This window comes from Pararge aegeria, chromosome 16, assembly GCF_905163445.1.
Source record: "Pararge aegeria chromosome 16, ilParAegt1.1, whole genome shotgun sequence".
NCBI lineage: Eukaryota > Metazoa > Arthropoda > Insecta > Lepidoptera > Nymphalidae > Pararge > Pararge aegeria.
Genome location: NC_053195.1, coordinates 6,694,669 through 6,720,820, shown reverse-complemented (window position 1 = coordinate 6,720,820; position 26,152 = coordinate 6,694,669). Strand labels below are relative to the sequence as shown.

General features: G+C 36.3%; 4 protein-coding genes across 5 annotated transcripts; 2 read left to right on the top strand and 2 right to left on the bottom strand.

The window, feature by feature from the left end:
* Positions 1 to 1,882: 1,882 nt before the first annotated feature.
* On the top strand, positions 1,883 to 7,884 carry LOC120630680 (esterase FE4-like). 2 transcript variants are annotated; one of them, XM_039899955.1, is made up of 5 exons: positions 1,883 to 1,979; positions 2,866 to 3,043; positions 3,214 to 3,356; positions 5,103 to 6,388; positions 7,666 to 7,884. In XM_039899955.1, exons 3-5 carry the CDS (start codon positions 3,228 to 3,230, stop codon positions 7,820 to 7,822), a joined length of 1,572 nt encoding a protein of 523 aa, XP_039755889.1. In that variant the 5' UTR covers positions 1,883 to 1,979; positions 2,866 to 3,043; positions 3,214 to 3,227; the 3' UTR covers positions 7,823 to 7,884. The 2 variants fall into 2 exon arrangements, with proteins under 2 accessions (XP_039755889.1, XP_039755888.1); XM_039899954.1 differs by having other exon boundaries at positions 3,204 to 3,356.
* A 1,017-nt stretch (positions 7,885 to 8,901) lies between these two features.
* On the bottom strand, positions 8,902 to 13,788 carry LOC120630391 (esterase FE4-like). Its single transcript, XM_039899613.1, has 3 exons — positions 13,450 to 13,788; positions 10,989 to 12,268; positions 8,902 to 10,578 (listed from the first exon to the last, which is right to left on the bottom strand). The coding sequence occupies exons 1-3, from the start codon at positions 13,579 to 13,581 to the stop codon at positions 10,392 to 10,394; spliced, it is 1,599 nt and encodes a 532-aa protein (XP_039755547.1). The 5' UTR covers positions 13,582 to 13,788; the 3' UTR covers positions 8,902 to 10,391.
* Positions 13,789 to 20,024: 6,236 nt separating this feature from the next.
* On the top strand, positions 20,025 to 20,611 carry LOC120630430 (10 kDa heat shock protein, mitochondrial). Its single transcript, XM_039899660.1, has one exon. The coding sequence runs from the start codon at positions 20,151 to 20,153 to the stop codon at positions 20,460 to 20,462; it is 312 nt and encodes a 103-aa protein (XP_039755594.1). The 5' UTR covers positions 20,025 to 20,150; the 3' UTR covers positions 20,463 to 20,611.
* Positions 20,612 to 22,692: 2,081 nt separating this feature from the next.
* Positions 22,693 to 24,051, bottom strand: LOC120630429 (glucose-fructose oxidoreductase domain-containing protein 1). Its single transcript, XM_039899659.1, has one exon. The coding sequence runs from the start codon at positions 23,911 to 23,913 to the stop codon at positions 22,708 to 22,710; it is 1,206 nt and encodes a 401-aa protein (XP_039755593.1). The 5' UTR covers positions 23,914 to 24,051; the 3' UTR covers positions 22,693 to 22,707.
* Between the last annotated feature and the right edge of the window lie 2,101 nt (positions 24,052 to 26,152).

Here is a 26,152-nt window from a genome sequence, read left to right as displayed (position 1 = left end):
TGCAATCTTCCTGCTCAATGCATACCCTGGTAAATAAATCAGTGCACGCCACTTACCTTTGTGGTTTATTTCAATGCTATTTTTGTTAAGTATTAAAATTTAATAAATTTAAAAGTGCTGCCGGATTGCTGAAAGTGAACGTTTTTTAAGTAAGGGGTAATTTAAATATGCACTTGTATTTTCTTGTAAAAATTCATAGGTCGTTAACAGGACCTAAAAGTTTCCATGGGAAAAAAAAATATTTAAAAGTATCAACAAAAATTTACAGCAGTCCGCGAAGGGATGTTCATCTTGAGAAAATATTTTAATATTGACCTTTAAAGCATACCTACCTTAGCCTACCTACTCTACATAAAAAACTACAAGTAAAACAACCTTTAATACATTCAAAAATGTGAGTGTAACTTTTGAATAGAATGTTGCGGTGAAGGTTCCGTAAGTACACCTTACCTAATTGGAAGTCAATAAAACTTAAAGGTACAAATTAAAACTCGATATTCGTAACACATTTAAGTTAACCATTTATCTCAACGTCAAACAATAACTGAACAAAAAAAAAAAGAGAAAGGGAGAGCGTTCGACTCGCTCTGTGGGAATCAAATCACGACGCGCGCAGCATCGTGAAAGGATCTTAGGACACTTTTATATACAGGTTGATTAAAGTATTGATCTTCTAAACAAGTTATTATTTTATATACTGACACTGGCTTTTTGGCATGATTATCACCAGAGCGACGAGAAGAGAGGCACCTGATGGAAAGCCATGACGAATTTATTGATACATAACATCTCATTTGTTTTAGATATTTGACTTTTACAACTTTAGAAAGTTTTTGAGGTCGATTATCAATGCGGAGAGGAGAGGAAATCGGTTCATTTTAAAAAATAGGCTCTATGGAATAGTTATTCTTGTCTTGGGGTCTTATTATAATATTGCATGGAGTGGAAAGTTATATACAAAATTGAGGGTAGACGGTGCTTTTTCGCATGTGTGAAGTACACACCGCTGACCACAGTCCCTGATTGGATATAATGAAGAATACTTACTTACTTCATAATATTATAAATGATAAGTATGTTTGTGCTTCCTCACGGCCTGACTAACCAACCAATCCAATTTTTTGCATGGAGTTAGTTGAAAGGACGTAAATTAAGCTACTTAAAGAGTAGACCAATGGACACAAGCGGTAAAACAACGGGATTTGTACAAACTTTAAGTACGAGCAATGCGTTCAACAGCTTGTAGAAATAACATTGCAGCTTATATTTGCCGCTCACGCCGCCCGGCCTTCGGGTGCAAAGCAGCCTGTATAAAACCCGTGGGCAGGTACGGATGCACCTGAGTATTTCACGCGGCGACTCGCCGGCGCCGAACTGGCCGTCACCGCTAACCGACGCGTTATGCCGACATCATTACTGGCGAACAGAATCCATTCTTGACAAACTGTGATTTACATCTACGCTATCATTAGATATATACCATAAAAAAACTTATTTAGTTTTTGACGACCTCCCCGGCTTAGTCGTGAGTGCTGTGGTCTTATTAGTGTGAGATCCGGGTTTTGAAATTATAATTAATTTATTTCAAGAAGGCATAATACACAGTCAATTTACCTATACTCTAAAGATTTTTACTATGCCTAATGATTAATATAAGCACATTTGAAACGCCTTGTCTGTTTATTTGTACCCGGAAGGCTGATTCTGCCGAGAATAAGCGAGCAAGGAACACAGCAGTTGCTTATTTACGACATCAGTATTGTACCATCATTATTCTGTCTGAGAGATGAAGGGGGGGAATTATGTTATAGAAACATAAAACCCCACAAATTATTTCCATACTTTTCGCAGACGATATGAAGAGGTCGCTAGTTTATACTAAAGTGTATATTATAGTGCAAGACTAAAGGCCTCTCACGACCGGAGGGTTTGCGAACAATCACGACGTTTGCCATACGGATTGGTGATCGCGGTAGATGGTACGCTGCTGCATTAACTGTATTCTGATCTGCCGACACGGCACACAGCCGTTATGACAGTATTATCCCCAGTATATTTATGATGTAATATGACTGCCGTACTACCACTAGGTAGTACCACTTGTTGCCCGCCACCATATCTAGACTGCGGGAGCACTTACTGTAAGTTGAATTGCAATACATGGCTTACTTGTAATACAATATAAAAAAAAGATGTTTTTCTTACCTACCCTATAACCTAAGTTTGGATTTCTAACGACAAATTATACTTAGTATCTAAGTAAAATAACTAATAAGGCTTTGTCCTGGCTGACGGACAAACTACAGCGACTTTAAGTTTTAAGCTATTTAACGCAGTGAAAATAAATATGTATTTACAATTAGACAAAATATAATTTAATTTCAAACATTGATTGCTACATTTTTGCATATACACTAGAAACCTAGTGTGGCTAGAAATTTATAAAAAGAAGTGTTTTTTTTAGCTACAACAAAAATACAGAGAATAAAAGTAGTATGGCACCTTTACTGTCAATGATAAAATAAACATTAACCTTGAAATTAAGGTAGGTACCTAAAGCTAACATCCGAATACTGAATAGGCTGTATAGTCAATGATCTTTGCCTGTCCTGAAACCTCAAGGGGCGATAATAATAGTTATTCCTTTTCTGAAATATTCGTTATCTCATTATTTTTTCTCCCGATCGATATAAATAAAAATAAGTTCAACACGGGGACACACCCCATTCTTATCTTAAACTATGTACGCCCTCGGTACGCTGGTGCGTAAAAACATCTCGTGTGAGATTGGGATGTTTTCCATTTAGCATTCTATGATTATTTGAAGCTGTCTAAATAAAAGCACTTTTAATTTTGATATCACAGTTTCGGTACTCGAAAAAGGCAACGTGTTACACACCAAACAAAGCAAACAAATGCCGGCCGAACCTCACAGAGTATGCTGGTAAAATTTTAACAACATTCGAGGTGACCTCGAATTCTGGTTCGCAGAGTGTGTAGAGACTCTGTGGCGATCGCAAGACTCGACTCCAGTTTTTGCAAGGTATATGAGTTATTACTCGTTACACATTATCATATATTTTCCTTATCTTTTGAATAGTTATCTTGCTTACTTATCGAGTAATTACTACTTGTCCATAGAATAATACAAAAACAAACATAACACATACCTACAAAATTTTTATTTCTTTAATTTATACCAGTTACTTATAGGTAGAAGGTAAATAATGGCTAAAGTGACAGTAAGCGAAGGTACATTAAGAGGCTCAAAAGTGAAAACGGACAGCGGTGTTGAGTATTATGAGTTCTTGGGTGTTCCATATGCAAAGCCACCGCTGGGAAACTTGAGATTTAAGGTGAGTGCTCTTGCATAGAGTAGTCTGTAAGTATAGCAGTCATTGCATGCCTTGTGAAGTGTTGTTCTGTTTATAGTCGATGGTTATCCACTTACTACCAGGTGGACAATCAGCTTGGTCCGTCAATGATTATTTTTTTGTTTTAAATGAGCCATATTTATAAGGAGACCACTGCCGCCTATAACACAGGTTTATACCTAGCTTAGGGACAGTTGATTTCTGTATATCCGTGTTAATTATAACATTAATATAAGTTATACCTATTGTGCAGATGTAATGTAAATTGTACCTATGTTTTATTTAACAAAAAACAAATATAAACAAATAACTAGCAGGATTCAGCACAATTAGTATAAGATTTTTACTCGAAAACGTGGAGTCGATTTCATGTATCGAAAACGATACCATCAAAGTAAAATGGACCCGCTGTCGCTTCTTTAAGAGTCGGAAACACTGTATCTATTTTTACTTTACAATGTTCTACCAAAAACGAAGCAATAGAGCGGGGGAGAGGGTGCGACGCGGTGTGTCAGGGTAGTTAGATTGTATAGAATAGCGAATGGAAGAACGATACTTATCAGAATTTGTATAAAGACGATTTGTAATTTATATAAGCCAGTTTTTATTTTATTCGGTAGAGTTATGAGCTAAGCGCCCACGTGGACAATTCTGGATGCTTCTAATCTTAATATGACCTCTCTGGCGGGGGAAGTGGTAGTAAGAGTCTTGGATATATTATTGAAATGGTCCGTAAGTGGTACATCCTGTAGGGCGAATGGGTCTCTAATATAGTCAGTTTATTGCTCGTTGATATGCATAGGCATATCGTTTTGTGTTAAACTGCCCATTCAACAAATACCTACCTAAATGTGACCAGTGAATAAAAAAAGCAATAGATAATAATGCAGATTTTTAGCCAGCTTGTTAATTTCAATCTGTAATCGGCCAACTATCCTTTCCGATGGTGGCAAGACTCTCCTATCACTATAAGAAGAATAGGCCATAGTCCACCACGGCGGTCCAATAATTTAAAAGGCATATTTTTATCTGTCTGCCTGTATCTTTGCCGCCATACATTTTTTAAGAGAGTTCATACATTTTCTGCTAGATTTCAACACAAACTTCCTCTTAACACATTAGTCCTTAGGCTATTTAAAATTTTGTCCTGAAAGATTCATGATCACCTGCTTTGCCTTTACATGGACTATGTACCTGGTTACAGCAGTGGTTGACCTTCAGCTGCTTTTGTAAGGGTAGATGTAGGAATGTTTTGTATGGATTTTCAAAATCCATGATCCTTTTAACTGGTACCGGTCCGGCTTCGATCGTGTCTAGTTACCACCCTACTGACCAAAACGTACCGCTAAGCGATTTAGCGTTCTGGTACGATGTCGCGTAGAAACCGACCAGGGGTGTGGGTTTAAAATAAATGCTACACTCCCAAGCAACTTAGCACGCTACCATCTTAGACTGCATCATCACTTAACATCAAGTGAGATTGCAGTCAAGGGCTTACTGGTAGTAGAATAAAAAAAATGTTCTGAATGCACAGCGGTCTACTTCAACTCATAATATGTAGTTAGATCGCGAGAGGTCTGTTAAGGTGATCACTTTTCCATTAGCCTGTCTGCCATTACTGACTTTATTTAAAATCACGATAGATGATATTATTAAAAATCACGATTTTATATGTGTATCTAGGTTTTCTAAGCTTCAGTAAATGTGAGCAATGTATTTCCATTACAGAGTCCTCAGCCTCCAGACTCCTGGGAAGGCGAGCGAGATGCTACATCCATTGACATTGAAAACACTTGCTGCCAAATGGAGATGAAGCAAGGAATCCATCAAGGTAGCGAGGATTGTCTGTATCTCAATGTTTATACACCAACGCTACAAAATTCCAATTCAAATCTTCTACCGGTGATGTTCTTCATTCATGGAGGTGGATTCATTTACGGCAATGGCACTGTCAAAGAGGAATTAGGACCGGACTATCTAATTGAAAATGGTGTCGTCGTGGTGACAATAAATTACAGACTGGGCGTATTTGGCTTCTTACAATTGGGCATCCCAGAAGCAGCCGGAAATATGGGCTTGAAAGACCAAGTGCAAGCGCTAAAATGGGTGCAGAATAACATCGATAAGTTTGGTGGAGATCGCAACAACGTAACAATTTTTGGGATAAGTGCTGGATCAGCTTCAGTGGAATACCAAATGATGTCACCGTCAGCAAAAGGGCTTTTTCACAAAGCGATTCTTCAATCTGGATCCAGCCTCAATCATTGGACAATAAATTTTGAACCCAAGAAAACAATTCTTGAATTAATTAAGTTGATGGGATACAACGGTAATACTGATGACGACCAAGCTATATACGAGTATCTGTTGTCGAGTCCTACCTTCCTAATAGTGGAGTCTTGCTATAAACTATTAGGTGGGAGGCTTTTCCTTGGATTTGTTGCGACTATTGAAAAGGATTTTGGTAATAACGAAGCGTTCCTAACTGAGAATCCTTACAGAATATTAAAAGAAGGCAGATTCCTTAAGGTACCAGTCATAAAAGGGTTTTGTAACAAGGAAGGCTATTTAACAACCGTTCTATATCCGAAAGCCGCCGATAATTTAGTTGAGAACAAGAATTTCATACAGAATTGGACTTACGAGATGGAAGCGAACGACAAGGAAAGATGGAACTCGAGCCTTTTAACCGCTTATACCGAAGATATACAACCAGGTGATGAATGTGACAAAGTAGCCGTTGACTTCTTTGGTGATTTTGATTTTATAGCAGGAATTTGGTTGAGTGGCGAGCTGATGGCTAATTTAGGAGTACCGGTATATTTTTATGAACTTTGTTACGCAGGTAATATTAACTTTTTAAAACATTACTTTGATCTGAAGAAAGAAGGCACGGCCCATGGTGATGATTTAGCTTACATTTTTAAACATACGATAACGAAATTCGCCGACGAAAAAGACATTGCAGTGAGGACAAACTTGACGAAACTTTGGACAAATTTTGCGAAAACAAGGTAAGTAAGCAATAACGCCAGGCTATAGTTGTATATTTTTATATAAATAAATTGCTTTTCTTTAGTCCTGTTAAAAGTTACGTCAGCGAAGGTTAAAACGGTTAGAAAATATGGAAAAAAGAAATTGTTTTAGCAGGTATTCAACCAAAAAATGTTTGAATCACATTAATATTAAACTTTGTGCGGTTTGTGATCTTACTCTCCAAAATACTGACATATAATTTTTCTGTGTATACAATCTCCAAAAATAACTAAAGTATCTACACATATCTACTATCGCAATTCTTTAAGAAGATGGTGCCAACAAAAAAAACCTATAAACATGCGTTGCGAGCTTATTCTTAGACCTGGAAATATATCTCCATAGAAAAAATATTATGAATGCAGAAAAAGCAACGCTGAATCGCTTATTGGAACATTTTTATCGGTAAGGTAACTAGCCGCCTTCCACCAAGAGACTAGAGAAAATAAAGCAATATGAATTCCCAAATTATAACAGCCGGGAATCGAACTACATTATCCCATGAAAAATTTTTGAATTTTATACTAACACTAGCTGATCCCACCGCCATCTTTCGGGCTGATTTCGGGCTAAACCATCCCGGATGCCACCCAAACGCATACCAAAAAATTCATTCAAATCAGTCCAGCCGTCTCGGAGTTCAGTGACATACACACGCACACAAGAAATATATACAAAGATATCTTAAAGCGGTGGTTTACTAGTTAGGTGTACGGCTTCCTTTCGAGAGACCGATTTCGATCCCCGACCTTAGGATATGTATACGTTTGAAAATTAAACAATCAAAATATCACTTTCTTTAACGGTGAAAGAAAACATCGCGAGGAAACCTGCATGATTCAAAGTTCTGCAAAACATTAAACAAAGGCGTGTAAAAACTACCAACCCACACTTTAACCAGTGTAATAAATAAATAAATACACTACGACAATACACACACCGCCATCTAGTCCCAAAGTAAGCGTAGCTTGTGTTATGGGTACTAAGATAACTGATAAATATTTTTATGAATAATATACATATAAAGACCCAGACACTGAAGAACATTCATGTTCATCACACAAACATTTTCCAGTTGTGGGAATCGAACACACGGCCTTGGACTCAGATAGCAGGGTCGCTGCCCACTGCGCCAATCGGCCGTGAAATATTGGTAATGGACTAAGACTTAAAATCTTCTCACTGTAAGAGGAGATCCGTGCCTTGTTGATTGTTGTGCTGTGCATTTGTTGCCATGATAATATCCTATTTGCAGTGTCCCTACCTCAGATGACATTGCCGTTCGGTGGCCTGCGTACAACAAAAGCTCTGCAGTCTACATCAGCATAAATGAAGACATAACAATTAAATCAAACTACGAACCGAAAAAAATTACTTTATTCAAGGAGATCTACGAAAAGTATGAGAAATGAAACAAATGTGAATATAAGATACATTTATATTTGAATTAATAATAAATGCTTATATATTATAATTTCTTATATTAATAATTATATTAATAACAAGGCTGGTAAGTTGGAAAGGAGTTCAGTAATAAATCTCATTTCATAAATCTTTATGTATGCCGTGCTATGTCGCATGTGTCGCACTGGTTTACTGTCAATACTTTACTTTTAAATGCAAAAAAACTAAGTGTGTGGAATTTATTTTACCAAATGTAAAGAAAGTTAATAAAAATATAATAATAAATGGAGAATCACTAAAAATGGAAGATTCCACAGTTTTTCTGGGCATGACCTTGGATTGTAAGCTTCAGTGGGGTACCCATATAGATACACTAGCAGGTAAACTAAGCTCGGCTGCCTACGCCGTCAGGAAAATTAGACAGATTACTGACGTAGAAACAGCAAGACTTGTTTACTTTGCGTACTTTCATAGTGTGATGTCTTACGGGATCTTATTATGGGGCAAAATCTCTTTTCTGCAATATTCATATTGCAGAAAAGAGCTGTACGGTCAATATATAAACTTAAATCACGTGAATCCCTCCGTGAAAAATTTAAAGAAATAAGTATCCTTACGGTACCTCACAATATATTTATAACAATATAGTATTTGTAAGACAACATATTAGTCTTTATAAACAAAAAGTGGATATAAACAGTCGACTTACAAGAAATGGTCATAAATTAGTGACATCTGCATATCGTCTGCGAAAGGTGCAGAACTCATTTTTGGGACTGAGTATACGCTTTTATAAAATTTTAAGTTTAAAGAATGTATTAAAACACATTTATTACAGCGAGGTTATTATACAATTGATGAATTTCTTAATGACAAGGTTGCTTGGAAGCATCCGGCTCCGCTTTCATCTCTCACAAGATAGAAAAAAAAAATTTGAAATGTAAAATGTAAATTGTTAATATTGGAAAAGAGCAACTGCTGAGTTTCTTGCCGGCTTCTTCTCGGTAGAATCTGCCTTCCGAACCGGTGGTAGAGTCACTACACACAGACAGACTTGACGTTTCAAAAGTGCTTATATTAGGCCTACTTGAAATAAATGAATTTTGATTTTTTTTGAATCATCCAAACATTAAATAAAAACAAAATTTAGACTAATAAAATAAATTATGATTTTTTTTTTTTGATATTAAAATGGCCCTATTTCGGCCACGCTGGTTAATATCAAAAGAGATTGTTCAATTACGCGGGTGATTCTATAATGTGTGTGCGCAGTAACAGGTGCACTATTCCCTCAATCTCATAGTCCGATGGGACGGCAGATCTGACACGACCGAAAAGAAATCAGGGACTTCAAAACTCTGGGCTGATATTAAAAATTTCTAAATATAAAAACCCAATAATTACTATTTATTGGCCCGACCAGGAATCGAAACCAGGAACTCGTGATGATCTACAGTCGAATATGACATTGGGAACCAGTCTCACTAATACTCAATCAAGAGAAATCATTATAAAAGCATAATACACACACCCTTTTAAACAAGCCTTGTTATTATACTAGAAATAATTTAAAAATAAGGTCTGAAGGTTTTAGCTGGCAGGCAGGATAGTGCGTATTTAAAGCGCACAGGATGTCAGCTTTAGTAAGTACTAAGATTAATATATCAACTAACATAGATATTAAGTTTATTGTGAATTATAACACATGGACTTTTGTATAATACAATATAATAAGTGCTAGTTACGCTTATAGATTTTGTTTAAAACAAATGAAAATAACCTAATAGGATCACATAGTTCTTAATTATTTCAATTAAAATAAATTCGATCGAAAGTTTGAGAATGATTACATTAACATCTAACACATCAAAGTCTAACCAAAATAATAACAATATTATGATTTAAATATTATATTCAAATCATAAATATTATATTTAAATCATAATATTGTGTTTAAATTTTTATTAAATTTTAACTTTAGTCTGTATGTATGTCCGTCCGTTCACGGCTTAGCTTAGACACTCATAATACAAGAAAGCATTTGGTATGGTTATATATATCTATTAATCACGACAAAATACACTTAAAAAAATACCAATAGCTTATAGCTTAATATTACTAAAAAAGGATCTCTGAATCTAAAAATAGTTTTCACACACAGACAATATTTTTGAAAGGACTTTTTTTAAACTACTACAAACTAGCTCTTGACTGCAATTTCCCCAGATAGGAACTGATGTGCAGCCTAAGATGGCGGCCCTGTTGGAGATGGCAGTTATATACCCCTACCCGTTTCTACGTAGCATCGTACCAGAACATTTAATCGCGGCACTTTTTAGTCAGTAGGTTGATAACTTGCCACAGTTTAAGCAGGACCGGAACAGAGAAAATTTAGAAATTAAAATTCCCTGAAAGGAGGCTGATAAACAATCTAAAGTTATATTGTATAGTTTATAATGGCTTATTTTTCTCCTTTTTGTACTCAAATATTAAGGCCTGTACTAAAACGCCATTTTCAAGCCAAGATGTGGTTTTCGAATATTGGTCAACCTCAATGTTGGTTTATTAATACATGCTCTAATTTTGTAAAACTTCAACTGAATTATACTTCTCATACAGCTCCTTGAACAATTTAGTTCTTTCTGGGTAAATATCATACTTCATAGATAATTTGTCACTGATCAGCAAGCAAGCCATTCCGGTTTCAGCAATTGGTTCCCATGTTGTTGTTATCAGATGTGTGTCGATTTCCGGTGTTGGATTCCTGCAAAAAATAATAATTGGAAATTTAATTACTGGTTATCTACTGACAGTGTTGATAGCCTAGTGGTCAGACCTTCTGCCACCCTATTTAGGGGGGGCGGAGTTTGATCCCATGCATGCATCTCTAACTTTTCAGAGTTATATGCATTTTTAATTAAACCAATTAAAATACCACTGGATTTAACATTGTTTGTGCATGCTCGAGAGTTCTCCATAAAATTCTCAAAAGTGTTTGAAGCTTACCAATCCACACTTGACCAGTGTGGTGGACTACAGCTTAAAGGAGACCCATGTCATTTAGCGGGCTGGTTGATAATAAATTAACTGTCAGAATAATTTAAAAAAGCATTAAGGTTACGTTGCTTAGCTGCTTAGTCTATTATATAATAATAATAAATAAACTAAACTTACCCAAATTTAGCAAAATTAGTCCACATTCTGCACATCCTGTCTTGCACTAACTTGTCTGTGTCAGAGAGGTTTTCCTTAAGCAATTCACTCTTAACTATATAGCCTCCATCATCACCATGGCAAGCACCTGCTCTTTTAATACTGAGCTTCTTCTTTAAATAATTCAATTTCCCATCATAATTAAATTCATAAAGGTATACAGGAGAATTATGTTTAGCAATCAACGAAGTGGAAACATAGATCCCTCCTAGAAAATCAACATCAGAGAAAAAATCTATTACAAAAGAATCTGGTTCTTCGTGTTCCTTTTCTAAATAAACAGCTTTAAATTTATTTATATACTCAATTTTCTCATTATCATCAATATTAAAAGGAAGAAAATCAAGAAACATCTTTTCTTCTTTAACTTTTTCATAAATATCAAGAAATGCCAGAATAATAAGACCTTCCCGACTACAAAAACCACCCATGTATGGCACTTTATTGAATTCTCCTTGGGCCAACATTTTATAAGAGGATTTTGTAATTATTGGCTCCCAATCACCCTGTTTCTCAATAGTAGGAACAAACCCAAAATGTAATCCACCTTTATATCTTTCATCTGCTAACACCATCATGCTGGTATATATCAGGTCATGTATAGACATACTCTTCAAATACTTAAGTAAGTCCTGATTGTCATTTACGTGATATTTCTTTAGTGTAGCAATTGTTGCACCGAGTTCTCTTATGTTTTTGTTTAGTGCCCAAGGTAGTAGTGTGGAGCCAGATTGTGCGATAGCTTTATGGAACAGTCCTTTTGTCATTGACGAGAGTAAAAGATATTCTACTGAAGCCGCACCAGCACTAATACCAAAGAGAGTCACATTATCAGGGTCTCCATTGAAATTTTTGATATTTTGTTGCACCCACTTCAAAGCTTGTACTTGATCTTTTAACCCCATGTTGCCAGGTGCCTCCTTGCAGTCTAAGCACAGAAAGCCGAGGACTCCAAGTCTATAGTTCAGGCTCACAAGAACTACATTTTTATCAAGTAGATAGTCAGGTCCATGATGATTGTCATCAGTTCCATTTCCATATATAAAACCGCCACCATGCAAGAAGACCATCACGGGGAGTAAAGCAGTATCAGTCTTTGGTAAGCATGGTGTATAAACATTTAAATACAAACAATCTTCATCTCCTACAACTTTGAGCTTCTCTGTATCATACTGAGAGCAGACATTACTCTCTTTAGTGGCATCTCTTACTCCCTCCCAAGGTTCAGGTGGTTGAGGTGCCTAAAACAAAAATAATGAAGGGTTATTAAATTAAATCACATCAGTAATTTTAGTAAAAATTTGAAAGTATGAGCCTATTAAAGAAAATTTGTTTAAAGAAAATGTATGCCAAAACCAAAACAAACAATCTCTTCAAATTTAAAGAAGTCATACTGTGCCAACTCCACATATTGTGGGATAAGAAAGGTGGAAGAAAGAGCAAGCAGTATATAGAATAAAGTTACTATCAAACGTGATACCAGATGCTTATTATTTAAAGATACTGGATTTTTAATGAACTGCAAAACTTCACAAGATAATAAGATAAATTAATTTAAAAATTGAAGTTATACAATATTAACTGCCTCATTGCTTTAGTTGTTAGCATTTTTGTCAACAGATGTTTTTCCATTGCTGGCATGATGCTGGGTTCCATTCCCGGCTCAGGCAAATACCAGTTATAGGGTTTTTCTGTTCACAAACCATCCATCTGAAGGTAAGCACTAAATCATGCCTTATAGTTAACATAAAATTACAATGATTAATAATAAAAGCCTATCAACCCAAATAAAGGAGGCTGGTTGGTCACCACTATAAAATCTCCTTGTTCAATAGGAAAAGCTTGTCGGCAGGGTGGAAACTAGCCATGGCTGACAATTCTGAAAATTCATAGATTATTATTTCAAATTCCAAAGTGGCCATTGCGGGGATCAAACTTGGAGCCTCCCTACTAGTGTGAGAGGCCTTTAGTCTATTAGTGAACTGTTAAAACGCTCTTTCCCCCTACCTCTTTTGCAGACACCAACAAGGCAGTTAGTGGTCCATTATAGGCTATAATTATGAATATCAGATGCATTCTTTGATTGAAAAAAGATTTATATTGTTTTAGTGTGTGAATGCATTATTATGTGAAACCATAATTCCTAAAAGTTTATCATATAAACGCATGATGCTAGCAACTACAGCCTATACAGATATTTTGGTTATAGTTTTGAAATAGCTTTGACTATGGAATCTGGAAGGGCTGTTATTCCAATACTTAGCAGCACATCTCACCTCACAAAAGGTGCCAAAACAAAACTTTACTATTAATTCTGTACCCTGGTTATTAATGTTCTATGCAACCGAATTACTTCACCGCAGTTGATACCGAACATATGTTACAGACTTATCTAAGACAGGATTAGGTGGTTCTAACTTACAGAGAATCTTAACTGGTTTACTGGCGGCTTGGCGTATGGGATACCCTTAAAGGTTAAAAACTCTGTTTCATTGGAAGTTTTACAAACTTTCCCTGATAATTTTCCTTCCGTTACGGTTACAACCGGGTTCATGTTTTGGCCGTATCTAAAACACGCTATACAATGCGAACTTCACTTCCCGGACAAACCCTCATTGGTTTGTAATAATGCCTTTCTTCCTAATTTTTTACCCAAGGCAAGGCTAAATGTTTAGACTCATATTCTTTAGATCACAGGATACAATAGGTTACCACGAATATTTTTAAAGTACCTAGGTGGGGTAGGGTAAGCTTTGTAGAAGGGTCGTCTGTCAAATGCGAATGTCAAACTCGAGGATTTTACTTTTACTTATTGATTTTATAGGCTTAGGGTTCCAGCTTTATTTGTCCAGAAAATTTTGAAGGAATTATAACAGTCAGATACGGAGTAAATATTTGTGATAATGAGGAAAAGAAGTGTGAATAGAAATTGTTATGACTATTATTTTTTACCTTAATTTTTTTTTTACGCGAAAAACAAAACGTTTTATTTCTAATTTGAAGCATACCTTTACATAATATTATGCAGGTAATCTACAAAATATTCGATAAATAGCGTGTGTCCAATCTGAAGTTGCAACATTGTGGTTTCCGCCGTTAGCAGGACAGACTCACAGAATTAAGAACAACACTCCACTTTAGTTGTGTTTCATAAACAGTTAGTTAGGCACTCTCCGTTTAGCAGTTGACAACATTTATTTTACATCTAATGTTCTAAACGTTTACCATAAAATGGGGAAAATAGGAAAAGTTTGTTCTGTGTACAGACTAATCAATAAATCTGTGGTACATATAACCTCTACTGCTGAGCTGATCTGTTTTTGTAGTTGTAAAACTGCGAAGCCATATACGCCTCGTATTTAAATACTTAGTACCTACTAAGCAATCAAATTACTAGCAACTAAATGAGGTAGTAATTTTAGCTGACTTATTAATCCTTCGTAGGGATGCTTCTATGCTTTTATAACATGATACGGAAGGTAAAATTAGATCTACGTTTCATCATCATCCTGTCAAATCATTACCGGCCCACTGCAGCCTACAGTACACGGGTCTCGTCCCACAATGAGAAGGGGTTAAGGCCGTAGTCCACCTCGCTGGCCCAGCGCTGATTGGTGGATCCACACACCTTCGGGAACATTATGGAGAACTCTTTAGGCTTGCAGGTTTCCTTTACCGTTGAAGAAAGTGATTTTTTATGCCTTAAAACGCAAATAACTTCTAAAAGTTAGTGGTGGGTGCTGGCATACGAATTACGAACTCGGCCCTCCGAAAGTGAAGTCGAGCTGCTACCACCTGGGCTATCACCGCTCATTATCTACTCTTACCTAAGTTTAAACAACGTATCATAAATATCACATTTAACAGGTACCTCGTGGTAAGAAATTCCTCAATCGTATAGTCCGTCTTATAGTTCCGAAGCGTCAATACAAACAGACTGACTTGAAATTTCAAAAGTGCTTATAAACTAGGCCTTCTTGAAATAAATGAAATTTGAATTTTCCTTTTTTTTTTTCTTTAAATGCCAACTTATTGTTTGTCAACTCATTGGCCGATACGGGTAGGTTTAGCAAAATAAGAACCCTTTCCCGCACAAATTCCAAGCCTTTGTTTCACGTATAATTAGAGCGGTACTAAACGATTCCAAATTCGAATCCCGGTGCGTTGGGACTGAGATAGCCGGATGCGCACCTGTGTGCCGTTCTGTCGTGAGAACCGACCACGATCTCTTTCCATGCGAAGACAATTTTGTTTCTACGTCCGCTGAATACAATTGTATTCAATTTTAAACTCTATGCTCAATCAAATAAAGACACTGCAAATATCTTAATGAATAGCCAGAGAAGTCGTATAGTACATAATATTATAAAGCTGTATCAGGTGTTTTGCGGTGTTTGTTGTGTTATTTTGTACGCTTTGAACATCCGCGTAAGTCTATTATTGCAACTTTTTACTCTAAAAAGTGACCATGATTTGAAATTTTGGCTCCAGTGTAAATACAAGCAGTTAAACCTTTTTTTATGTTTCTACCTTCGTAGTGCTACGGTGGTTTCCCAGAAAGGGACAGTAAAACTATTGCAATGTGCAATTTTAGTAGCAGTTGAGCTATTTATGACAGAGCTACGCCTCGGGTTGATTGGTTTTCCACTTCCCATCAGGTGGACCTTGCAAGTAAGACCAAGCAGCATTGTTGCAATAATCTGTTCCGATCTTAAGGGCGTGGTTGTAGGTTTGATTACATGAAGATTGAGGCTTTACACCCACGTCTCAGGTTAATGGACACTGCGAAGTATTGCTCTGTTTATAATCGATTTACCATCACTTGGCCCGAAACATTAGATACTAATTTAAAAAAGTAAGATTCGTGCGAACTGTACTAATTTCAACTCGCAGTCTCATTAAAACTTGTAGCATGTTATTCCTACGCCCGAACACGTGAGATGTTTGCCAAATTCGCCTCCGCAGCCGGCCGTGTGAACCCGATCACAGAGCCTTTTTACGACATAAAAGCCTTTTATATATTGAATTCGCTTTTTAGATTCAATATACCTTTTCTGTGTAGCTCTCTTTATATTAAGACGTTAGCTTTTCATAAAATATTTAATATAAATAAATAGCTGGCCCTCGGGGATCCACCCGCATTCTATACGTAAAAGTAAAAATGGACTTAATAAAAGACGAATACCGCCGTATATTCCCACCAGACTAGATCAGAGAAAATTCAGAAAGAATACATTTTAAAGTCGCTGATAAGCTCACAGGGCTTACCACTGCGCGAGGTCGTCAAAATGTATCTGTAGAGTGACACTTTGTTACTCTAGTTATCTTTTCATGTACCTAATGTACTCATCATAAGTGCCATCTATGGGCCTACGAGAATGATGATATTTTTGACTTTGACTTTGACTAACTATGGGTAATGTTAGGTTTGTCAGTTTTTTGGTTTGTATAGGCAAAGTAAAATTTACGATTCCCTGCCATCGCCTTGATAAAGTGGTAAGTTAAACAATTGGAAATTCCATGCATTTGCGAGTGTTTCTTCCAGAGAACGAAATTAAGAAAACTTTATTGCTCTGCTCTTATTTAACTTTAAATTGATTTCCTTTCTTTCTTATGTTCCTTGCATTAAGTATAATATTGTTTCTTGAGAAAGTTTCTAGAATCACCGGAAAGACAGATTTGACTTTTCAATAATTACAATGCTTATAAAATGTAGGTATGCCCATTTTATATGGATTTATATGAATGAATTCGGTGAATTTTAGTCCATTCTTGTTTAAATCGATTTATTATCGATATGTAGTAGGAAGGTAGGTACCTACATCAGTTAAATAGGTTTTAACTAGGTATGTCAAACCATCAATTTTATGCGATGTTCATATACAAAAACATACGTAGGTACCTATCGAGTAACTCTGTTTGTCAATTTTGTATTCATAAGCTGTCATAATGTACGCGAGAACAATAGCCTACAGTGCTTTCATGTGCCGCAGTCGAATGAACGCCTTACAAGTTTAAGGCTTTTGCTTTTTGCTTTTTCGGAAGGACACTTGCCGATAACCACCTAAGGGGTTGCTACGGCGTCACCGGGGGAGTGGGGCGAGCGCGAAAGCTCGCCATGAGAAGAGCCCCAGGGCTCGACGACATCGGGGGGAGTATGGGAGACGTCGACCCGAGGGTGCCTCCTGCGAGGACTCGGACCTCGGCTCGGTTCGACGTTAATCTGACTGTTGGTGGACTTTTGGACTAATCATTGTTTAGTCCGAACGCCCCCGTGACCGTGGTAAGGATCCACGTCCGGATGACGTCAGAAATCGGGGCCCTCGTCTTCGCCGGCGAAGACGCTGTGAATGTTGCGTGTGTGTGTGTTGTTGGGACACGTTGTCGGTAGTTATTTTGTCGTCAGGGTCGTCAAGGACATGCTTCGGACGTCGCCGCTTTGGTTCGACGTCGGGGACGGGGGTATAAGTGGACGCCTCGACCACTAGGGGGTTGGGGTGTCGGACTGCATTTTCAAAGTAGGTCTTTGATAATGTTTTCATGTACTGGGCTATGGTGGGAAGATCGAGGTCTCGGTGGAGATCTACGTTGCGCATGTACCACGGACTGTCCGTGGTCATACGCATAAATTTGTTCTGCAGGACTTGAAAGCTCCTGTAGGAGCTGTGAGGGCGATGGGCGAATACGACGCTGGCGTATGTCATAATGGGACGTATGCACGTTTTATACAAGGTTACCTTGTGACGGAGGGAAGTTTAAGGCGCGATGTGCGCTGGTTTTGTACCTAAGGCCCAACTTGTAGGGATGGTCACATTATTTATTTCTCAAAACTAGAACAACTTCGTTATAAAACTTGCATAAAAACACGTCTGCCGAACATTGTATGAAATACATTGAAAAATGGTACCATACCATCCTTGGTAGCCGTATAGCAAAGTTAAAGATGAATATATTAACAAGTAGGTAGGTATCAATGTAATATAATTTTTTAAATATATTTCTTAGGTTTGTATAATGTACTTAAAATGTACATGTCCATAAAATAGTCCATAATCGTACGATTCCCGATGCGCCCGCCGAATCCTAATAATTTTTAACTGAAACCGAAACTTTTTTTTTATTCATCAAACTCAAATTGGGTAAACATCTGGAGAAACCGACACTTCTGTTGAAACCGAAACTTCGTTCGGTTGCTAATAACAACCCTAGTTCAGATAGTCCAAGCCGCGAGCGTGAGTTGGCTGCTGCGTTGGTGTGGGTGTATACTGCGCGTGCAGGTGTGTCCGAGACTTGCCGGCGCCGGCGCACATTCCTGCGATGGTCACGGCGCGGCGCCGAGCGCGTACTTAACGATTGTGGACATGATTGCGAAGCCACGGTGACCATCCTAACAAAGATTTTATTTCATACCTACTAAAATAGTATTTTTTATTATCCACTACAAATTAACCCTTGACTGTAATATGAGCTGGTAATCAATCGAAAATACGAAAGCTATTAACCCATATCCCTAATTTGTTTCCATGCGTCAACGTACCCGAACGGCGGAACTAGCACAGGAAGGAGACAAAAATTATATCCCCCCCTTATATCCCCTGACAAGGGATATAATTAACGTGTCCATCTTCTAAAGTACGGGAACATGGAATAGGAGAAGTTTATCCCCGTTTATTATTACCCATATATTATTAGAATATTATTTCCACATGTGCGCCAGTGCTCTGAGAGTTGATAAAGCTGTGGAAGAAGATAAATTTTCATCCTTTCCCCGGAGAGAGAAAATTTTCTCCTGCCCATGCTAGCCGTGCTGGTGGTGGTAACTAGACCCGGCAGAGGCCTTGTTATTATACGGGCCCACAGGGAATGCATGACGTTGGGGGAAACGGAGTAAGTACCACTACTTTGGCGAAACGGACTACCCCTAAGGCACTTTTAATATTTTATTCAAATCCTGCTGTCCTTCTTGACAAAGCTGGATAACAGGGAAATCAAATTATTTTTGATTAATTATTTTGTTCAAACCCTATTCTCAGCGTCAACATAAATTTTTCCCCTGAATAAAATAATTTTATTTTCATTTTACTTTGAACTGTAATTTAAAGTAAAAATGTACTGTAAAACGGCTGAACCGATGCTGACGAAATTTAGCATTAAATCAAACTGACTTTGTAATTAGATAGGTATCATTTTTTACTTTATATTTTCTTATTAGGATTCCGTACCAAAATGGTAAAATAAGAACCCTAGGTGAGACTTCGTCATTCTGTCTAGCCTTCTGTCTATACTCAGTAACTCTCGACTTTGAAGTAGAAATGCAATAAATAATAGATGTATTTAGGTATCTGTGAGATAGGATAAATAGAAATATTTTTTTTTACATTTTAAGCATTATGGACTAGACTATGGCAAACAGCGAAATTAAAATATAAACCGATATCAATCATTACCTACTCTTTAAAATTTGTTACAGACCAAGTTTGCAGTCCACCCATAGGATGCTTTTTATATCTTTCGAAAAAATAATCAGCTCACGAATTTTTTAGCGAAACAATGCCTATGCCTACACACGTCAATTTTATTGAAAATATTCTGCATATTATCAATATTATTGACTGTTTGCGGGCGGCCAAAGAGTTTGTTGGTCATTTCCACACTCAGTAACTTAAAGTATTTAGTCTATAACTACAGGCCACTAGCCCATCTGAAGACTAGTAGAGACATCTATTGACAAACTTTTTATATTTTTGTAGCGCCACCTCTTAGCAATTTAAAGCAATATTTTGAATTCAACCAAAATAGTATTGCTACTAGACACCAGGTGCTACTACAGCTTACATATAAATTTCATTAATTAAAAATAATGTTTCACGGTTATAAAAATAAAATCAATTGTTAATTAAAACTAATATCATATTAATAAAAAGAAAATATTGATAGTTGCAAACTGTTACAAACGAAATATTAATTTAATTTTAGTGATAAGTGGCAACACCACAAACACATGGATAGATTTTAGTTCGCTGACTTACGGTTTACGAATATTCTAGATTTCAAAAGTCACAAAATATAATCTCCATTCATTTGTCTTCAATTTAGAGCTCAAAGAAGTTAATACTCAAAAAAATGTCCAAAATCGTGAAACAATTAATTCCCCTGCTCGACAGAGTTCTTATCAAAAGAGCTGAAGCCATCACGAAGACTGCTGGTGGCATCGTGATACCAGAAAAAGCTCAGTCCAAGGTACTTCACGGAGAAGTTGTTGCTGTGGGTCCTGGCTCAAGAAAAGACAATGGTGACTTCATCCCAATTCTGGTTAAAGTGGGAGACCGAGTGCTACTTCCTGAATACGGCGGTACCAAAGTTAGTTTAGAAAATGATGAAAAGGAATACCATCTTTTCAGAGAATCTGATATTCTTGCGAAGATTGAAAATTAATTTATAGTGCTAGTTTTAATTTCGCGGTTCGAATTATTGGTTAATTAGTTATTTGTAGTGTATAAACATGATGTGATTGTGTAATATGTTCAATGCTGTGGAACATAATGTTGTCTTTGCATTTATTATAACAATGTTATAAAACTGGTTTTGTTCATTATTTTCTTACATTCCTTATACAGGAAGAAATTATCATTATATCTAACCTTTCAATACTATGTTAGAGGTTATGTTAAAAAGTTGCATTGAATATTTTGACCTAAGCTTTTAAAGGCTTTCTTATATATATTATAAATACCAGCTGTGCCATGTAGTTTTGGATGTAAAATTCGCAATGGGAAGTTAAAAAAATCCTTAATAGAATAAGTACCTAATGCCAAAGGAATTTTTCAAATTGACCTGAAAACAAGATAGGTTCCAGCAAACATGTTCTTCATAAATTTTAGTAGAATTAATAAAGGGCTTAATATGGGAAGATGTCCAAAGTTCATAATCAAATGAAAGATAAGTGTTGAATTTAGTATTTATTTAATAATACAACCTAAAATATTTTTTAAATCTTAATTTAAAACAATATGTAGGTACTATGGGCTTAAAATTAAACTGGATACAATCCTAACATAATTAGGCACAATTTCAGCTGGCTACGACATCAAAAGTTTAGTATGATTCAGTCTTTGTGGTAGACTTGTTCATTTCAACTTACCACATAACTAATATTTTGTAAACAGACCAATTTAATCACAGTTAATAAAATTTTATAATCACAATATTTTTATACCCATTGGAAAGTGCTTTCATTTCTGTATATAGGCAGTACAAAATCATAAATTTTTTTTTGCAGTATTTCATTATTTCTACCTTTATTAGAACATTGAATAACAGATTGAGAATTAAGAAAATTTCATTTAATTATTTGCAACAGCATAGCACTATATAGGATGGCAATATAGCATAATTACTAATTACCATTGAAATGTAAAAAAAAATAAGAGAAAATTGTACATATTTATAAATTTTATGGCATGTTCATAATGAACAGTCATAACTAATTACAACTGTAAATTATTAATACTGATTAAAATAGTTGATAATAACTGATACCTTTATCCATTATTTTGCACTAGCAAAAATGGTAAATCAGGCATTGATACCCATTTATTTACAAGCATTAGATAATAACTAGCCGAAATTACAAAATACTTACTTAACTTGTATTAAATAAAACCCAGTTTTAAAGAATGCAATTAGTAAAAACTTATTAATGCATAAACAATTTATACAGTTGCTCACACGCTTTGTTATTAACTATGAACTTGATATGGAATCAGTAGATATTGTTTTAATGTATTAAATTGATATATTTACAAATATCATTGTTTATGGTACCAAACTTGGCATTTTCCATTTTAAAATACTACCTATCAAAATGTAACTTGGCCTGAACAAATTTCAGTGAGACATTTGTGTGTTGTCCATGTAGTGTAACTAATGCATTCCTAAAACAGTATTACATACTGTAAGTAGACTTTAACCCCCTTTCATAAATGTAGCATAACGTTAGAATAGTTTTGCAGTGTTTCATTCCACATAAGATACTTAAGCTATGTTAATAGATAAGCAGAACCTTTCAAATGATAGAATGTGGCAGAACACTGCATAGCTACTCTAACACTACACAACATTAAAGAGAGAGTAGAAGCATGATAAAATAATAAAATAGTAGCTACTATGAAAAAATTTATACAATCAAATGAAAACCTTACTTTTAAAGTAAATAATCCTAAAAGTTTGTTTACAAAATCACTCTCACACTGTTTCAAACTCATTAATCAGTATTTATTCAGAACATCTTGTTATCTGAGACTCAACATTTATTATTAACACTTTATCGGCTCACTACAAGGCACAGGTCTCTTGGAATGAGAAGGGCAAAAGTCCACCATGCTGGTCACGTACAGATTGGTAAACTTCACATGCTTTTGAGAATTTTATGGAGAACTATCAGGCATGCAGGTTTCCTCACAATGTTTGCCTTCACTGTTGATGCAAGTGATATTTTAATTGCTTAAAATAAAAACATACATAACTTTGAAAATTTAGAGGTACATGCCGCCTGCCAATGCCCACATGCAGCCTTACCCACTAGGCTATCAAAAATGATATTATGTGCAAAATTATAAGTATAAATAAGCTAAAATATAAAAGGTACATTATGATGGCATATCAACACATTAATACTAGGTTACTGCAGAGAAATAGCTGTACGCCTCACTGCAGCAGATAATGCTGGATTTGGATCAGGTGGTTCGGTTAATAGTTGTACTGTCTTCCAACAGCCATCTTCATTAGACTGACGCAAAGCTTCCATAGTTGCCTGGACTCTTTGTCCGTCTTCAAACGTTGCTGCAGCTTTAACTGGTTCTTTTATCCAATCCATTTGTTCCTTGACAGGTAGGAAGGCCTCTTTAAGTGCACTTATCATCTTACATAGTCCTTTAATATAAGGCTTTGGAATTACACTGGATGCACAACTCAGGTCCTCAATGTCTACATAAATCACTTCCTCCTTGTCATGTGGCCTTTTACCTTCTTCTTCTATAATACTTTTAGGATTTGTCTTGTGTAATCTGCCATGTAAGTCACCCCCTCTAACAACTAAATAGCCATTTTTACTGCACACATAGATTTCCTGATTGAAACAGGGCCCCGGTAAATGGTTGTTCAATGTTGCTGTCACTAATAATCCTTTGTCCATTTGTAATTGGAATGTACAGAAATCTGGTGCTGTAATTTTTCTTATGCCATTGACTTTAGCAGTTTCCTCTACAAATGTTCTTAAGACACCATGAACCTTCATAACTTTCTGACCACTTAAATACGAAACCAAGTCTATGACATGGCTGCCGACTAATGTTAGGGTACCACCTCCCATAGTATCATCACATAGCCAATTAAAAGTTTCACCTAGTAATGATCCCATTTGCACTCGCACATCAATCAAAGTCAACTCACTTGAATTACCTAGGTAACCGTCAAGAATACATTTTCGCATGTGGCTAAACGCAGGCAGAAACCGAAGAGAATGATTAATTATTGATATGAGGGTTGGATAGTACTGAGCGGCTCGCACCATTTTCAATGCCTCCGCCTGGCATAGTCCCGCGGGCTTATCGCACACAACATGTTTACCAATACCGAGAGCTTTTACAGATATTTGTGCGTGTAAATTTGGCGCACATACAATGAATACGAGATTTACGTTTTTCTTTAACAAAACGTCGTCTATTTTGTTAGTGAAGAATGGTATTTTGAGCTCCTTTGCAGTGTTTTCAGCTTCCTGTAGAGTCACACCCCATATTGCCTCAATTGGGAATCCTTTTTCCCTCAAGAACGGCACCAACACTTTGGCCACAGATCCTGTCCCGAAGACACCAATACCGGGCAACATTTTGATCAATTATCAGGTGTTTACAACTGGCACATACACATAGCAATGAGCTCATATATTTAAGACTTCGGTAAATACTTCATTGATTAATAAATAGTTAAAGAAATAATTTTAGCAATAGCGAACCAGTTTCTCGTAAACTTGTCAATGTCATTTGTCTAATTGTCAATCCAAGTCCAAGAAACAGCCAAGAAATGTCGATTTGACATCGGTAATGGCTCGGTCATCGACAGTTTCGTTCAAAAATTCAACAATGAAAATAAATGTGGAAAGCGCTGTCTTTATGGTATATTTGAACAAAAGCGAACGCAAAGAGTCAAAGAGTCGGTACAGGCAATTTTAAGGCTGATAAAAAGGCATATAATAAACATTGATAACGGTATCGGTGGTACAATAACTAACCTATATATATAACTAGCCATTATGTTATGGTACTAATAACATAATGGCTTAATTTTCAGATCTAATATGATCAGTACTACGTAAATTACAGGCGATGATGAGAGAGAGAGAGATGCGTTTTCAAATCCTGCGGCATGCCGATTTCTGAAATTTTTATATTTCTTTTTAATATTCGAATACTAAGAGAATACAAACACCGGCCAGCCGGGTGAATAGTGACTATGCCTCTGACCCTTTGAAGCGCCACATATGACATACGAGTGTCTCTGGAACTAAAAAGTGGCTTTAGTGCTTCGGACACTCATAATACAGTCTCGTCAGAATAATGAATTAAAGTTAATAAATACATTATTCTTAGAGCGTCTTACTAAAAACGCCACAAGGAAGAAAAACGATTATGTATTATTCATTGTGCTTAGAATCAATTCAAAGTGACAGTGAACTGTAAAGTACTAGGTAATTAGTAAAAAGGTCGTGGACGGAGAAGGAGTATCTCTACGTGATCAAATCAGATATGAGGAAAACCGTAGACGGATCAAAGTCCGCATAAATCAACAAATTACGAAGCTAAAATAGCAATAGTACTTGTCCTATGTTCTGTACATAGTACATAAGCTCGGAGTATCGATGTACATGGAGGCCCTATAGTGCTGAAAGGGTTACCCACATCGGAAAGAAAAATATTTGTGAAGTATTAACTCCACTAGTCCTTTATAAGGTGGACAGAGGTAATGAAGAGTCGAAGGAATTCGCTGGTCACAAGGGACGTCCGTAGAGTGTGAAAATCCCTGAAAAGCTATATCCGTTGAAAGGATGATGCTGAATAATTTCGAGTCCTCAATTTACGTTCAATTTTAAAGAAATGCCCCATAGTTATATTTAATTTGTAGGCATTAGTAATAGATCGTGTAAGTGGAATATAGAATAATATTTGTAGAAACAACATCGGGCATCGTAAGTCACCGACGGCGTTAGCGCTTAAAACGAATCACCGTGGCTTCAACTCGTGCCTTGATATTCGCCACCTGGTGTTTTAGGGTTGGCACACTAATAAAACCACATAATTAAAAGCATGTTTTCTTTTTTTATATTCCACCCCAAGTTAGCCCTTGATTGCAATCTTACGGTGACGGGCTTACCTGTTAGAGGTATGGAAGGAAAGAAAAAAAACAAAATAAATTAATTACTTGTCCACATAATTGCTTATTTAGATATAAAAAAAAAATTAAAGTATAATTAACCTGATTCACAATAAATCGGAATCGTAGACACATTGTATGCACTTCGCATTAATCACGACTCCAATTTCACAGCGAAGTGGGTCCCAGGCTTGTGGACATATTTAGGCTTGCGACTGCTTAATTATCCGTGACAAAACCTTAAATCCACCATAATAAAAATAAAACACGATAAGCCTTAAATTGATGGATACAGGCACGTGCTCCTTGCATGCCCTTTGCTCTTTTATAGGCGATGGCTTTCCATTTGCCATCAGATGGGCGAACTGCTAGGTTCGTCAATCAATTCGTTCTAAATAACAATAAAAAAAACTTGAATAAAAAACGAACTAGACCAGCGCGGGGTGGTGGACTACGGCCTAAACCCTTTTTATTATGAGAAAAGACCCATGCCCTAAGATATAAGAGATTTATAAATACCCCACTTTACAATGCGGTTTTCATAATTTAATGCATAGTAATGCTTAACGCGAATGTATTGATTTTGATATAACAATATTTCAGATATTAATCGCTGCGTTCATTAAGCAATACAAAACAGTGTCTAGTACGAAAGATTTTTTTAATAACTGTGGTAATAACGTTTAAAAATGTTACTA

What these genes read in the sequence shown, in the direction of transcription:
- LOC120630680 (XM_039899955.1), top strand. Translation starts at nt 3,228, where the DNA reads ATGGCTAAAGTGACAGTAAGCGAAGGTACATTAAGAGGCTCAAAAGTG. An exon ending in TGGGAAACTTGAGATTTAAG is followed by an intron (nt 3,357 to 5,102) that starts GTGAGTGCTCTT and finishes TTTCCATTACAG; the next exon opens with AGTCCTCAGCCTCCAGACTC. An exon ending in ACAAATTTTGCGAAAACAAG is followed by an intron (nt 6,389 to 7,665) that starts GTAAGTAAGCAA and finishes TCCTATTTGCAG; the next exon opens with TGTCCCTACCTCAGATGACA.
- LOC120630391 (XM_039899613.1), bottom strand. Translation starts at nt 13,581, where the DNA reads ATGAACCCGGTTGTAACCGTAACGGAAGGAAAATTATCAGGGAAAGTT. An exon ending in TAAACCAGTTAAGATTCTCT is followed by an intron (nt 12,269 to 13,449) that starts GTAAGTTAGAAC and finishes TTTTTGTTTTAG; the next exon opens with GCACCTCAACCACCTGAACC. An exon ending in ACTAATTTTGCTAAATTTGG is followed by an intron (nt 10,579 to 10,988) that starts GTAAGTTTAGTT and finishes TATTTTTTGCAG; the next exon opens with GAATCCAACACCGGAAATCG.
- LOC120630430 (XM_039899660.1), top strand. Translation starts at nt 20,151, where the DNA reads ATGTCCAAAATCGTGAAACAATTAATTCCCCTGCTCGACAGAGTTCTT.
- LOC120630429 (XM_039899659.1), bottom strand. Translation starts at nt 23,913, where the DNA reads ATGTTGCCCGGTATTGGTGTCTTCGGGACAGGATCTGTGGCCAAAGTG.